The 15,284-nt window shown below is 33.4% G+C and overlaps 2 protein-coding genes across 5 annotated transcripts; both read left to right on the top strand.

The window, feature by feature from the left end:
* The first annotated feature begins 899 nt into the window (after positions 1-899).
* Positions 900-9,755, top strand: LOC129939744 (presenilin homolog). 4 transcript variants are annotated; one of them, XM_056047861.1, is made up of 8 exons: positions 900-1,219; positions 1,281-1,531; positions 1,597-1,806; positions 1,864-2,084; positions 2,156-2,254; positions 5,836-6,030; positions 8,946-9,119; positions 9,185-9,755. In XM_056047861.1, exons 1-8 carry the CDS (start codon positions 1,013-1,015, stop codon positions 9,451-9,453), a joined length of 1,626 nt encoding a protein of 541 aa, XP_055903836.1. In that variant the 5' UTR covers positions 900-1,012; the 3' UTR covers positions 9,454-9,755. The 4 variants fall into 4 exon arrangements, with proteins under 4 accessions (XP_055903836.1, XP_055903837.1, XP_055903839.1 ...); XM_056047862.1 differs by having other exon boundaries at positions 8,952-9,119; XM_056047864.1 differs by having other exon boundaries at positions 5,836-5,994; positions 8,952-9,119.
* Positions 9,756-9,801: 46 nt separating this feature from the next.
* LOC129939743 (ionotropic receptor 40a) lies at positions 9,802-13,824 on the top strand. Its single transcript, XM_056047860.1, has 10 exons — positions 9,802-9,981; positions 10,039-10,408; positions 10,635-10,803; positions 10,864-11,148; positions 11,205-11,625; positions 11,840-12,069; positions 12,136-12,307; positions 12,687-12,783; positions 12,945-13,213; positions 13,622-13,824. The coding sequence occupies exons 1-10, from the start codon at positions 9,834-9,836 to the stop codon at positions 13,789-13,791; spliced, it is 2,331 nt and encodes a 776-aa protein (XP_055903835.1). The 5' UTR covers positions 9,802-9,833; the 3' UTR covers positions 13,792-13,824.
* The last annotated feature ends 1,460 nt before the right edge of the window (positions 13,825-15,284 follow it).

Consider the following 15,284-nt stretch of genomic DNA (forward strand, 5'->3'; position numbering starts at 1 on the left):
CTCGCAATTCTGTAATTCTGTAAGGAGAAACTTACTGATTTTTGTATTTTTCAAACCTTATAATAATAGATGTCCTAAGTTTGTTTAAAAAAAGATTATTGAAACAAAGAAACAAGAGATGGCGTTTAAAAATTAATTATAATTCTTGCCCAACAAAACTAAAAGAGAAGAAACATAGCTAGAGAGGAGGAACAGCTTTTAAGAAGGCCTTTATATGACATATGAGTCCATCTCTAGTACGTCAATGGTTCATAAAATATTTAAAAAAAACTTGAAGTTGCAAGCATTATTGAGACTCAGTGCTTTTTACTTTTAATGCACTCCATACACGATTCAATTTTATTTTCAATTTAGTTGTCAACTAAATTGATGCTTCGCCACACACTACATAAACGTTGTTGAAAGACTTCTGCTTCAACTGTCAAAACATCATTTTTTTCTCGTTAAAGAACAAATACAAAACCACACCGAAACCAGAAAGACGAGACATCAGACATGACCACAGAGATAATTCTATTGAGATTATTCACGGCTCTGTTTTTTATCTCATTTAATTTCTTGCTAAGAAAGAGATGGAATGCGTTTGGTTTGACAGTAAATCAAATGACTTGCCTACACACACCTCAACTAAGTTGAAAACATTCACATCAACTTGAACAAATTCAAAATCTTTTGATTTTCTTCCAACTCAATCGTCAACCTTCAAAAAAATCAAATTCAAGCCCACACACGAGTTGATTTGATGAAATTGACATTAAATTGAAAGACAAGTTGAACTGTGTATGGAGTGCTTAAGAGACAAATTATGGCTCTCCCGCTATTAACGAAACTTAACTCTACTTTATTGCTGAATGCACTAAGTTGTATTTTGACATTGGGTACTGAGTGTAGCCTTCACCTTATTATAGGGAGTTTGACATGCGTGAAAAAGTCCATCAACAACTAAAGTGAAAATATTTCAGCTGTTTTATTTTTTGTTTTTCATTGGGTTTTCTACTGAAATTAAGTCCGTATGAATAATAGTCCTTTTGAATCACCATCTTCAAGTGTCCAAAATTCGAACGCAAATACCGAAAGTGAAAGGCCTGTTTCCGAAGCGACACCCCTAATGGATGGACATATTGGAGAATCTAGCTTGAGGCACAGCGAACGTCCTGATCGCTTGGAGCGCAGTTCTAAGAAGAAACGCGATCGTGCTCCAAACGAAGGAAGCTATGGGGTAATTATTACGTTACACAAGTTTTTTAAATTTATATTTTCACGTAACACAATTTTAAAAGTCACTTGGAGATGTCCCACCGCTAGCGTCTGGGGAACAAAGACAAAGAAGTGTTCGTGGCGGAAGAGGTGGTAATAATCCGTCAGGGTCGGGAGGCAATTCTAATGAAATGCCTGAGGAAGAAGAAGATGAGGGTCTTAAGTATGGAGCTCAACACGTAATCAAATTGTTTGTTCCTGTATCGTTTTGTATGTTGGTTGTCGTTGCCACCATAAACGCAGTCAGTTTCTATTCTTCCACTGATGTCTACTTGTAAAACATACCTTTTATAATGGTAATTTAGGAATGGTCTTAATGTAAAATTATTTCAATTGCAGATTGTATACACCGTTCCATGAGTCTTCTCCAGACCCAGGGACTAAATTTTGGAACGCTATTGCTAATTCTCTTATTCTGATGGTGGTGATTGTCGTCATGACAGTCTTTCTGATCGTTTTGTACAAAAATCGCTGCTACAAAATTATCCACGGATGGTTGATTGTATCCAGTTTCATGCTTCTTTTCATATTCAGTTATCTCTATTTAGAGTAAGTTGTGTACCTATAAATTTGTTGAATTGTAAAAAAATATCATTTAATGTATAGGGAACTTTTGCGAGCTTATAACATTCCAATGGATTATCCAACTGCGATATTGATAATGTGGAATTTCGGTGTTGCTGGGATGATATCGATTCATTGGCAAGGGCCATTGCGGCTTCAGCAAGCTTATCTTATTTTTGTTGCTGCTCTTATGGCCTTGGTTTTCATTAAATACCTGCCAGAATGGACTGCTTGGGCAGTCTTGGCTGCAATTTCAATTTGGGGTAAGTACATGACGGCTGAGGCATGTGTAAGCAACAAATACTTTATACAAAATTAAAATTCTTTATTTTAGATTTGGTTGCCGTACTGACTCCAAAAGGGCCACTCAGAATACTTGTAGAAACGGCACAAGAACGCAACGAGCAAATATTTCCGGCTTTGATTTATTCATGTAAGTGAAACAGTAGATTATATATGTATGCATTTATAGGGTGTCTAGCAATAATTTGAAAAAAGCTTACATTAGTTCTTAGTTCGTCTTCATATCTGCATTATGGCACTTTATGTAACACTGTTCTTTTTTCTAATTGAGTTGTCCTGAATTTATAGTATTCTTTAACTTATGGTTTTTAAAGTATGTAAAAACATAACATAGTTGTTAACAATAAATTATAGGATAGTTTCGCAAAGCCTTCTTGATACAATTTAAATCATTTCGGTATCTTGCTTTGTTTCTGGAAGTTCTCAAAAGTCATGCGTCTTAATTTGATAATATATGAATTATTGTGAAATCTTGAATTTAATGCTTAAATGGATTCGAAAAATTGGTGTTTATTTTAAGTGATGATTTTGTTCCCCACTTCGTTTTTAACTATCCTCACAACTTTTAAAAATACTTGTTTTTATTTTTAATATACTGCTATCGATCGATTTTTCAAAAGCTTTTGACAGTGCTGTTGACCTGATGCGTATTAAAAAGTTAACATTAAATTCAATTTTAGCAAAACTTCACTACTTCTGGTTGTAGCCACCTAAAAAAATGGTTATAACAGTTTTGTACAAACTCGTGTCTTTCCTTTTGGGGTAATGTGTGGTGTTCTTCAGTGCTGAATATTAGGTCCACTGTTTTTGTTCTTTATTTGTTAATGACCTTATCGATAAAACTTGGAGCACATATACGCATAGCCCAATTCAAACAAGTTGAAATTAAGCCCTCGAAAATCTAAGGTGTTAGTTATTTCAAAAGGCTTTATTGACGCTTCTACTATAGCAGACATTTATTTAAGGAATGAAATAGTACCCTACGTTCATAACCTTTGAATTGTTATAAATCATAAACTTTCATCATCGCGACGTCTGCTTTATTTAAAAAAAATTGTATTCCAGTTTTCACTAAATTTTATCTAGTTCTACTAAATAAAGTGTGTTTATACCCCCTTCATTACTAAGTAAGGATAACTTTTAGAAACTTACCATAGCCTTCATCAATATTATGTTTGAAATTTTGTCAAATTTGTTAAGTGGAAATGCCTGCGCAATAAATATTACCATACGCTTAGGCGGCGCAATAGTCCGTTAATAACTAGGGCCTAGTGACTTATCAAATCCCAACTTTCTGTGTGCGAGTAATGCTGTCATTGATGGAGGGGACTACAGTTTAAAGCCGAATCCGAACGGCTAATTTGAAAACGCACTTTTCATTAGAAGAATTACTCTGGAGGATTTTGTGAATTCCTCACAACAGTACACAGTAAAAATAACTTTAGATGGCACAGGCAGGGATTGAACCCAAGACCTCTGACATGACTGTGTGTATTTTACTGTGATGAATGTCGAGATATGTATTAGGGTGTTTCAAAAAAAAAATATTTTTTCTCGGAACCAGGCTCAAAAGTATCGTTTACACGCCGAAATAGGCCTCTTTTTTTAATTAGCAAACACTAAAAGGGTTTTTTATACCTTTAATATGCCAAAGACACAGTGTGAGCATTAGGAAAAGAGGGAAGGGTTGGATAGGAGGTGTCGGTGTACATTGGTTTTAAATTTCTGAACATTGCAATGACAGGGAAAGATAGAGCGTGGCAAGGCGTTCCACATTCGCGTAGTACGGCTAAAAAAAGAATCTCTGTACTTCATAGTACGTCCGAAGTTGGGCTCAAGGGTAAACTGATGGGCATTCCTAGAAGCGCGGGTATTACGGTTAAATTGTTTAAGGGGAGGAATGCAACTGGCTATTTCACTAGAGCATAGTCCGTTAAAATAACGGTAAAAAAGGGTGAGGCAAGAAACCTTGCGTCGATGTTCGAGTGATGTAAACGAGTTGATGATGTTAATGTCACCAATCATTTTAAAAGCTCTTTTTTGAATACTGTCCAAGAGGCTTAAATAAGTTACTGGAGCACCAGCCCAGAGATGAGAGTTATATTCAAAATATGAGCCCATAATATTAATATTTAGATAGTCCGCAAATATTACACATAAAAACAACAATTGTGTTCCTTCTGATTTTTATAACTAACGAACGATAAATTGCATTGTAATACCTCTTATGTATTTGGTAGAGAATTGAACACTTTACAAAAAAGGTCTGATGTCACTATTTGATAACTCAACTCGGGGAAAGTTATTCAAGATCAAAGTTTAATTAACCCTTAATTAAGGCATTTTCTTTACAATACTCTTAAATTTATAAGAATACTAGTTTCAAAACAAACTGAAAGTTTATTTCTAAGCTCTAAAAGATTGCTGAAATTTAATTAATCAAACAGTTTTAAATAAATTACGCTCGAAAACAGCTGAAATTTTTTACATGGCCAGAAAAGTTATCAGAGTTATTAAAAAATGACATCAGACTTTTTTTGTAGAGCGTTCACTTCTCTTAAAAATACATAAGAGGTATTGAAATGCAATTTATCGTTCGTTAGTTCTAAAAATCAGAAGAAAAACTATTTTTTTCCTGTTATTCTTATGGGAAACCGAAAAGTGCGATGCGGACTATCTGAATATTAATATTAAGGGCTCATATTTTCTGAGGCCTATTTTGGTATGTAAACGAAACTTTTGAGCATGGTTCCAAGAAAGAACATTTTTTTTTGAAACGCCTTAATATGTATATCTTTATATCATGTTCTTCTGGGCATTCAGTGTTAGTTTCTTGATAAACCAAATGTGTTAGTTGGTAATAAACTATTTCATAAAACTTTTATCTTAATCCGTATTTGAAGTGAACCATTAGATGAGTAATGGATATTCGGAATTCCCTAAAGTCTGATATCAAGTGTCAACCTCTTGCACTTCTTAAAGATGCAGTCGGTAAGATGAACTAAACAACTAATGAACTGTTCGAATCTCGAAAGAACTTAAAACGACCTAAAGTTATATTGACGGGATATCTACTCAGCAACCATCTGCACCATCGTTACCACATAATAAATCTATTACAAGGTAATATGACAGCTATTACATCGTCGGAATTTCATCAACCGAATCCCACTGTACCATATTTAACTACGGCTCTGCAAATACTACGAATGTACCGCATCCATCTTCGACGACTTATTTTCAGGATTACCTACCCCACGACCGCAGGTTGTAAACTTCGGGACTACTTGGCCAAAATTTGAATAGGCTAAAGGACTAAATAAGCAACCAACCGATTTATTTAAGAAATGTTTTTTTACGAACAATTAGTGCATGAAGTACATATCCCTTAATAGTCTTATTACTTTTTATCACTTATATAGTTCAGGAAGGTTATTAAGTCATTTTACGATTAAACACAAACTCAATATCTAGGTATCTCGTCAACGCAGACACTTTAGAAAGAGCTATTTAAATATTGAATCCAGATCAAAAAACGGTTAACAGGTAAAATTAACCACTTTGCAAATAACTGTCTCAAAACATTGAATTATTAGCCGATACCACCATTGGTAAATAAGCCAGCTATCAAGAAATAGATATCTTAGAAATAAATTATATTTATCAAACAATTAACTTTTTGTCATTAACATTTATGTTCTTCTTTTCTAGCAACAATCTTATATTCTTATATGGGAACATATAATCCTAACGACGGTTTAAATACTAGACCCAATGCAATAGCCGCAACTACCAGAAGTGAATCATCTGGTTCTTCAGCAAGGCGGTCAGGTAATGCCAGTAGTGAGCAAGCAACAATACGTCCTGAAGGTACGCCTCTAGTGACTTTTAGTTCACGCGCAAATGGTACTATTAATTAAAACTTATCTATAAGATTTTATTTTAAGCTTTTATTAACACTTTTTAATGCACTAATACTCTTAAATTATCTTTTAGAAGCTTATATACAATAAAAAATATATGCATGTTAAAAAATAATGGACAAAACAGTAAGATCCTTAATATAGTAAAAGTTTTTATAAAACTGTTAGAAGAAGTGAAAATGTTCAATTGTTCGATGATGATACTTTTATTTGGTGAATTTTCTGATAGAAATTCTTCTTTTGATCTGAATATTCCGGAATAATACAGAAACAAAAATAAATTTCAAATAATTAGATCTGATTCCACAAAGAAAAATAAAATTACACTTTTTAATTGATTATGATTCTACAAATACAGTGCCTTGCATAAGTACAAATGTCCGTAACTTTCAATTGAATTTTGTTGTTTGGGTTGCAGTTCTGCAGTTCAAATTCTGCTCACAAATGTTTCATGGAATTGAAGTTCGGGGACTAAGCTAAAGGCTTGGAACTGGTTTCTAGCATAAACAACCGATTTATGTTTATGATTGTTATCTTGTTGAAAGTTAAATTTTTCTGCTAAATTCAGATTTTCTGTGCACTTACGCATGTTCTATAATGAATGTCGGGAAATTTCAATTTCTCCATAATTGTGTCAATTTATTCAAAGTTTCTCGCTCTACTAGCAGCCATAGACCACCTTAACAAGACATTATCTCGTCGTGAAGCAGTGGCACTTAAATTCCCATTCTCAAATTGCGTTTTGTGGTTTTCCTAAACAATTTGTCTTTCGTCAGACTGAGATCAGTTAATTTATATATAATAAAAAAGAAAGCAAAAAGACGAATTCGCGTCTTATATATTAAAATCAACAAATTACTTATATACATACGCGCTCAACTTTGGGAGTAACTGTACGTATAAGTTTTCAAACAATCAATTTAAATTAATTTTAAGAATGGGACGTTGGTCCCAAGATGTTTAATTATGTAAAATCATTCCGCAGTAACAGACAATTTTGCATTAAATCCAATAATACCTACTCCTCCACATATCGACTTGAAAATGAAATCCCGCAAGGATCTCCTTTATCAGTTGTTTGGTTCTCTACTGCTTTTCGATATATATGCGATATTTTATCCAAACAAAAACTTTTAAATTACTGCCTATATGCAGACGACGTTTATATAATGTGTAACAGCAACAAAGTAAATGATATGAAGACTTTGCTTACCAGTGCTCTTAAAGACATTTTAGATTGGGGAATTTCCTCTGGCGCTAAACTTGCATTCCCTAAATGTAACATTCTGCACGTATGCCGAAAGCATTCCTGTGATCCTCCTACTATCAATATTAATAATATAAAAATAGAAAATGTCAAAACATTAAAAATTTTAGGTCTAAAATTTTATAACAAATATAATTGGCGCAAACATTGCTTAGATATTAAGAAATCGCTAGCTATAAGGTCTAACATTGTTAAGTATTTATCAAGTAGGAAATGTAGCGTATATGTAAGCACACTGTGTAATATAACTAAATTATTAGTTTTAAGTAAAATCGACTATGACATTTGTATATACGGCAACTCTCCGAAAACCACAATTGGAATCATAACCAGCCTACCACCAAGCAGCAAGATGTAGTGTTGGCTCCTTCCGCACCACTCCCATAATGAACATCTTTGCAGAGGCGTACTTACCTCCTTTTGAAGAGTGTAGAGAAACCAACAAACATAAACTGTAAGCTAAACTAATTTTTTTCAACCAAATCGTTAATTGGCAAAGTAATAAACCTCACGGCTAATCAAAAGAGGATATATAAAATTCCATCGGCCACCCACACAATCGTAACATCGACTTTCCAAAACACAATCTTCTAAAAATTAGCGATTCATCTGCCCTATAACCACCTTGGCTCATAGACTCAAACTCATCTATAATGAAATTTGCATCATATGAGAAAACTAGTACAACCAATGAAATATACCACAAACTCTTCCTCAGCATTTCATCTGAGCTCAACGTCAAAAACTTTAAATTCATATTCACAGACGGATCCAAAACTCAAACCACTACAGCCTTTGCAATCACCCACGAAGATGGCAACATGCTACGTGTTGGATTACTCCCACAAACAGCTTCCATTTTCACTGCAGAAGCCTTTGCCATTCTTACCGCCATTCAAGTGGCTATAAAAATTGTCAAAAACAAGATATTTGTACAGACAGCCTCTCTACCATCAAAGCCATATTAAATACCAAAAATAATACCGATCTTATCAACAATAGCCGCTCCTTATTAATCAAATCAAACCAATACATAAAACTAATGTGGACTCCTGGCCACGTTGAAATCCGGGAGAATGAGCTGGCGGAGGAAGCTTGCAACCTTGCAAGCAAATCACCAATTTATCTGCATATCTACACTAAAGCTGACCTTATTAAAAGCCAAACAAGAAGACTTCCAACACCAAACAAATTGAATGAAGCTTGTATAATCACCATTATACTAAAGTAAACCCAATAAAATCAGCACCCATCTACCCCACAAATATACCAAAAAACAAAATCACAAAAAATACCTCACCGAAATACATCTAACATACACAAAATGAACGAAATCTTATGAGAAACAGATTAAGAAGTAAATTAAGTATAATATAGAGCGGTAGGCCTATGCAGCTAGAAGCTCTTTAAATTTATTATTAGACTGTAATTAATTACATGTTCAATAAATATATAATAATAATAATAATGAATTAATTTTATTTAAATACATTTTTAATTTAATTTATATAAATTCTTAGAGGTCCTATTGTTGTGTCCATTGTTTTTGTTTTAATATAATATCTTATTCTTAAGCGTATAGTATATATTTTTGTTCATAAATTTAAAAATATTTATTTATTTCTAACAAGATGCAGAAGTTGGTTTCACCCAAGAATGGTCATCGAACATTGATCAGAGAATCGCAAGGCGGCAAATCGAAGTGCAAGCCAGCAATGGTGGCAGTTCAAGTCGATCCACTGAGTATCGCACAGTTACTCACCCCACCACAATACCATGTGAGAATGGAGAAATGGTTGAAGAACGTAAGTACCTACTATGACATGAACTCTTAAAATATTCTAACCATTCGAACGTATATTCCATGCAGGTGGAATAAAGCTGGGATTGGGTGATTTCATTTTCTACTCAGTTCTTGTTGGAAAAGCATCAAGTTACGGCGATTGGACAACAACTATTGCATGCTTCGTTGCAATCCTAATAGGACTATGCTTGACGCTGTTGCTCTTGGCTATATGGAGAAAGGCTTTGCCAGCCCTCCCCATTTCCATCACTTTTGGTCTCATTTTCTGCTTTGCTACAAGTGCCGTTGTCAAACCTTTCATGGAGTCGTTGGCTGCGGAGCAAGTTTTTATATAATAGACATTATAGTATTATAAGTTTTTCCAAACAAATAAGAATAACTATGAATTTATCCTTTGTGTTAGATACTTTTGAACAAAATTTATTAATGGGTAATATTATACCCCCAATACCTAAAAAAAAGATTACACTATAACCGCCCCTAAGCTAAGGCAAATTATTAATACATTCGAAACATATAAGAAGTACATATTATATACTGACATGTAATGATATTTTTTTTTATTATTACAAGCTTCTCAGCTAACAAAAGACTAATAAAAAAATTCGTTAAATGAGAACAAGTACTCGTATAGACAGTTTTGAATTTTGATTGGCATATTAATTATGTCTACGATTATTTAAATGCCAATTTTTTCAGGTAGTTAATAACTGTTATGAAAGGTTCATCTCAGAGTTCGAAGGAGTACAAGAACGCAACGTTGGTTACCATGAAATGCTTTTTTGTTTTAATTTTCTTATTTTCGAAATCAAGTGGCTTTTTGAATGGAACTTATTTTAATAATTCTAGTGAAGTTTCCACCGGTAAATAATTCTACTTTTTTAAAACTTAAAAAATACACAGTGTTATTTTGTGTACAGGTTTAGCAGAAACAATCAATGGACTGAAACCTCCGCAATTAGCAATATTCATAGATTGCACATATAACTTTGGTGAAATAGACGACTTTTTGCATTTAATACACATGCGATATTACAAGTCTTTGATTTTCCACGACGTTGAGCTCTATTTTCAGTTCATTGAAAAAAGTATTCGTAGTTCGATTGAGAGTTTCAGTTTAATATTTGGTGAGCCGTTTGATTTGGTGAAAACAATTAAAAGGCGGAAGCTTGCCCATCGACTGAATTTGTTTATATTTTATTGGGGAGCAAAACGAGCCCCAAAGAATTGTGAAGTTAAATTTGAGGAACCAATGCGAGCGGTTGTAATTACACGGCCAAGAAAAAAAGCGTGAGTATCATATATAATAGTTTTAAACAAAGTGCATAAATGGGCCTCTATGAGACAAATTGTATCACCAAAATGTTTATCACTTAAAAGTTGTTTTTGAAATGTTAATTGAAACACCAAACAAAACATTTTGGTAAAATAAATTTCATAGTAGGAGTAACTTATTAACGATTTTCTTGTTGATGTTTCTCAAAATATTTGTTTTAAATTTTGTTTTGGGTTGAAGTTTTCGGATTTACTACAATCAAGACACACCTACGGAATCAGGAACATTAAAGTTGGTAAATTGGTTCGACGCCGAAAGTCTTGGACTATATCACACGCCTCTACTGCCATCTTCCACTAAAGTTTATTCGAACTTAGCCGGGAGAGTACTGCGCGTTCCGGTTTTTCATGTTATTAAAAACACTCATACAATTATGGTGTTCAAATAATCTTAAATCTTTGTTTTCTAGTCTCCTCCTTGGTTTTGGGTGAATTACGAAAACGAGAACGAAACTGCAAATTATTTATTTGACGACTGGGAATACGATACAGATTTGAGTTTGGAAGCTTTTCCTGATTACAAGGAAGTCAATGTGACGGGTGGAAGGGATCATCGGCTGTTATCCTTACTGGCTAGCAGTATGAATTTTAATTTTATTTACATTGATACTCCAGGCAGAACTCAAGGTTCTTTGAGGACCGATGATGAAAGCAATACATCTTTTACTGGTGGCATAGGACTTTTACAGCAACGGGTATACTCGTATTATAAAATAATTGTTGTGTTGTTTACTTTTGTTCATTTTTCCAGAAAGCTCACTTACTTCTTGGTGATGTTAGTCTTAGTTGGGAACGAAGACGTGCTGTGGAGTTTTCATTTTTTACTTTATCGGACTCTGGAGCTTTTGTTACACATGCTCCACGTCGATTAAATGAGGCTTTGGCGGTCTTGAGACCTTTCAAAAGGGATGTATGGCCTTTTCTTATACTAACTCTTGTTCTATCAGGACCAATATTGTACATGATCATTGCAATTCCATACAAGTTCTCATTTAAGAAAAAAAGACTCGGTAGAATACATTTTTATGCTGATTATTTAAATGAAATAACCCCTATAAGACCGGCATTGAAAATGACTTCTGATATTATAAATCAGGAGCAAAATGAAGTCATGCCAAAGAATTTATTGGAACGATGTATATGGTTTACAGTTCAATTGTTTTTAAAACAATGTAAGTCAATAATCAAGCCAAAATTACATAAAATATCAGAACAGTGCATAGTAATTTGTGGAAAACAAGTTATTTGGACATATTCAGTTTTCCTTTGTTCAAAAACAAAAGTTACAAACAATAATTTTGTCCATTTTGCTTATTCTATGCGAAGCTATTACATTTTGTTTAATAAGTTAAATAATGTTTTGCTAAACGTTAAATTATTTTAAAGCATGTTCCGAACCTTATAACGGATATAGAGCTAAGTTTCTGATGATTGTGTTTTGGATATCTGCTACTTATGTCCTGGCTGATGTTTATTCTGCCCAACTTACCTCGCAATTCGCTAGACCAGCTCACGAACAACCTATTAACAATTTACAAAAGCTACACCGAGCTATACTAAGAGAAGGGTATCGACTGTATGTGGAAAAGGATAGTTCATCGCTGGAGATGCTCCAGGTTTGATGATAAATACGGTTGGTTGATTCTCTCACTACATACATTTGAGTTATTTTTTAAAAATAGAATGGAACTGAAATATTTCGGAATTTATACGCGCTTATGAAAAAGCAAACGGATTACGAAGGCTATTTGATCGATTCAGTTGAATCAGGAATTAAGCTCATTGCTGATGGTTTGGAGAACAAAGTGGTGATGGGAGGTCGAGAGACTCTTTACTTTAATATGAAGCAATTCGGTATTTAAGAAAAATTTGTCTAAACTTTGTCTTTAAAGGTTTTAAATGCAATCTCAAACTTTTCTTTTAAAAATTATATGTTTTAGTTTCCGAGAAGTGTGTCAAAAACGGGTTTTGATTAAACATTCCATTTTGGTACATTAAACTTTGTAGACTAACAAAGAATGAATAAAATTTGTAATACAAATTTATGTTTACTATACAACGTAAAATGTGAACTTTTAAACGCGATTTTCTCAAACGTTTTTTTTTTTTGTTGGGACATAAATCATACTACTTAAGTCCCTTTCCTTGGACACTTCCACATATAAAAAAAACAGCATGGGAAACCTTTACTTAAATTGGAGCCACTAATTATTTTTGTTTTGTTCAAATATAGGATTTAAAACGTTTCAACTAAGTCAAAAACTATACACTCGATACTCGGCCGTCGCTGTTCAACTTGGTTGTCCGTTTCTTGATAGTCTTAACGAAGTGTAATTAATACAAATAATTAAATCTTGAATCAGGAAGCATGATGTTTGCAAAGTATTATTAAAGTTTTAATTAAAAAAATGAATTAATTTTGATTTGCATCGGTCATCTTCCAATCCAAGATATGTTAACGTCTTAATTTTGCTATTAAATTGATTTGCAGATTAATAAGGCTCTTCGAAGGTGGAATTCTTGAAAAAATGACTAACGCTGAGTATGAAGCCCTTTCCCGATTAGTTGATGTGAATGGATTGACGAATAAGTTCGAACAACAAGACGGTGTAAACAGCAACGCTGCCGCCGCCACCACTGACAACAACAAAGAAAACAAAAAATTTAAAAACCAGAGCTCTGATTACATAATACAGCCAATAAATTTGCGAATGCTACAAGGAGCTTTTATAGCGCTTGGTTTTGGATGGGGACTAGCTGGTGCGAATCTATACAGCCCCTTGCGTCAGATCCGGAGTTTTAATTATTAGCTGAGTTATGCAACTTTTACAATTTTAACTTTATTAAGCTTATTAGAACTACAGAATTTACTATATGTATATGATCCTGCAGTTTCTTTAAAACAGCTTTTTAAAAAGAAGCTAAAATTACATTAATAATCAATATTAAAATAATAAATACGAAAAAAGGTTATATCGCAAAACTATTTCACTTGGATTAAATCAAAGAGGAAGGATTTAGGTCGATACGTCCCGCTGTAGAATCAATTTTTTGAAACAATGACAGCAATACCTTATAACTACCTGATTTGACGCAAATTTAATTTCAATTTAAATAACAAAGTTAATGTGTTATTAATTATAGTTTTCTTTTTTAAACGTTTTTCAGTTGGAATATTTCTCTTGGAATTCTTCTTCGGCAACCAATATTTTTCCGTATTGAAAAGATTGAATGGATGCTTTCAACAACTATGTCGAAGGTTAAAATTAACTTGTCAAAATTACTGGAAGCGATATTTTTGTAATTTGGTGCGTTTTTTAAACAGTCGAAGGAATTAAGTGTTCTATTAAAAAAAATATTAATAAAACTAAAGTGCTTTTTTTTGTTCACTAAATAATATAATAACTTGTTTTGTATGAAGAACTTAAAAGAATTGAAGGAAACCTTACGATGTCATTTCTTATACGGAAATCTATTATTTAAGATCTTACACCTTTTTTATAAATATTATTTACCTTTAGTAAACATTAGCTACTTTGCAGGGTTGTTGCGGATGTAAAAATTTTGACATCCGCGGAAGCGGATGCGGATGCGCATTTTTTGAGACTCACATCCGCGGAGGCGTATGCGGATGCGGATTTTAGAATTTATTACATACAAACAATTTTAAGTCCGTTAATAATACAAAATTGCATTGATTATCTTTGCGTTTAACAATAAAATTAAAAAATGGATGAGTTATATTTAATAAAAAGCAAGATTGCAGCCTTCTCAGACTGTAATCTGTTTCTTAGTGGATCGTATATTAATCCAGCTCCGCTAAATAGTTGTTCGCTGGGAACACTGGCTTTAGGAAGTGATAAATACCTCAGTGCAACTTTGGAGAGCCTCTTAAAGACTGTTTGATGTACTTTTCACCAATCAAGTGGATCTTTTTTTATTTCGGTAACATGCTAACTCCCTTCGGGGAAGTGCTTCGTGACTAGCGTTACGAGATTCTCCTTCACCTTCGTCTTCAGTTGCTGAATCTAGCATCATTTCCATATCGCTTCTGAAGCAAGCCTTTGTTTTATGTTTATAAAAAAATATCATACCTGCATCTTCTTTCTTATTTTTAAAAATATTTTCATTGTTGGCGCTCTCAAATAAAATAAACTCTTCTGGGTGTTTTGACTTCAAGTGCTTTTTCAACGAAGAAGTCGTGCGTCCTCTTCGTGTGTATGTTTTACGACATATTTTGGATTCGGACTTGTCAGGATCATTTTTATTTAAATTAAAATAGATCCAGATGCTGCTTTTTGTTGGTGTTGGCATTTATGCTCTGTATTTGTATCAATTTTTCACTTAATATATAAAAATAAACTGTGTCCTCTGGCCACTTAGCAAGAGCTTTTATATCCTCAAATCTGTGACCATTGCATATGACTTGTTGTTGCTTTTGTCGTGGCCTATTTGGGACCGAGATTTTTTAATTTAAAATGTTTACTAAGGGTGAAAGGGTCGTTTTTATTGATCATGGCTGATGCTATTTTAAATATAAAAAAAAGCGTTAAAAAACATCCGCACCCGCAACAAACTCCGCATCAGTTTATACGGATGCTGATGTTGGAATTATTGCGAATAATCCGCAATTGCGGATGCGGACTACTTCTTTGATACATCTTTTTGTGTTATCTGATTTGATCTAGTTCATGGTGTTACAGTTTTAATGTTCTTATCTCTGGATTGCTATAAAATCATAAACAATTCTAAATTATGAATGGTTTTCTTTTCTTATAAATGTAAGTTAGATCATTGTATTAACAAGATAAAAAATAATCACTGAAGTGTT

Source organism: Eupeodes corollae, chromosome 1 (assembly GCF_945859685.1).
Source record: "Eupeodes corollae chromosome 1, idEupCoro1.1, whole genome shotgun sequence".
In the NCBI taxonomy this organism is placed as follows: Eukaryota; Metazoa; Arthropoda; class Insecta; order Diptera; family Syrphidae; genus Eupeodes; species Eupeodes corollae.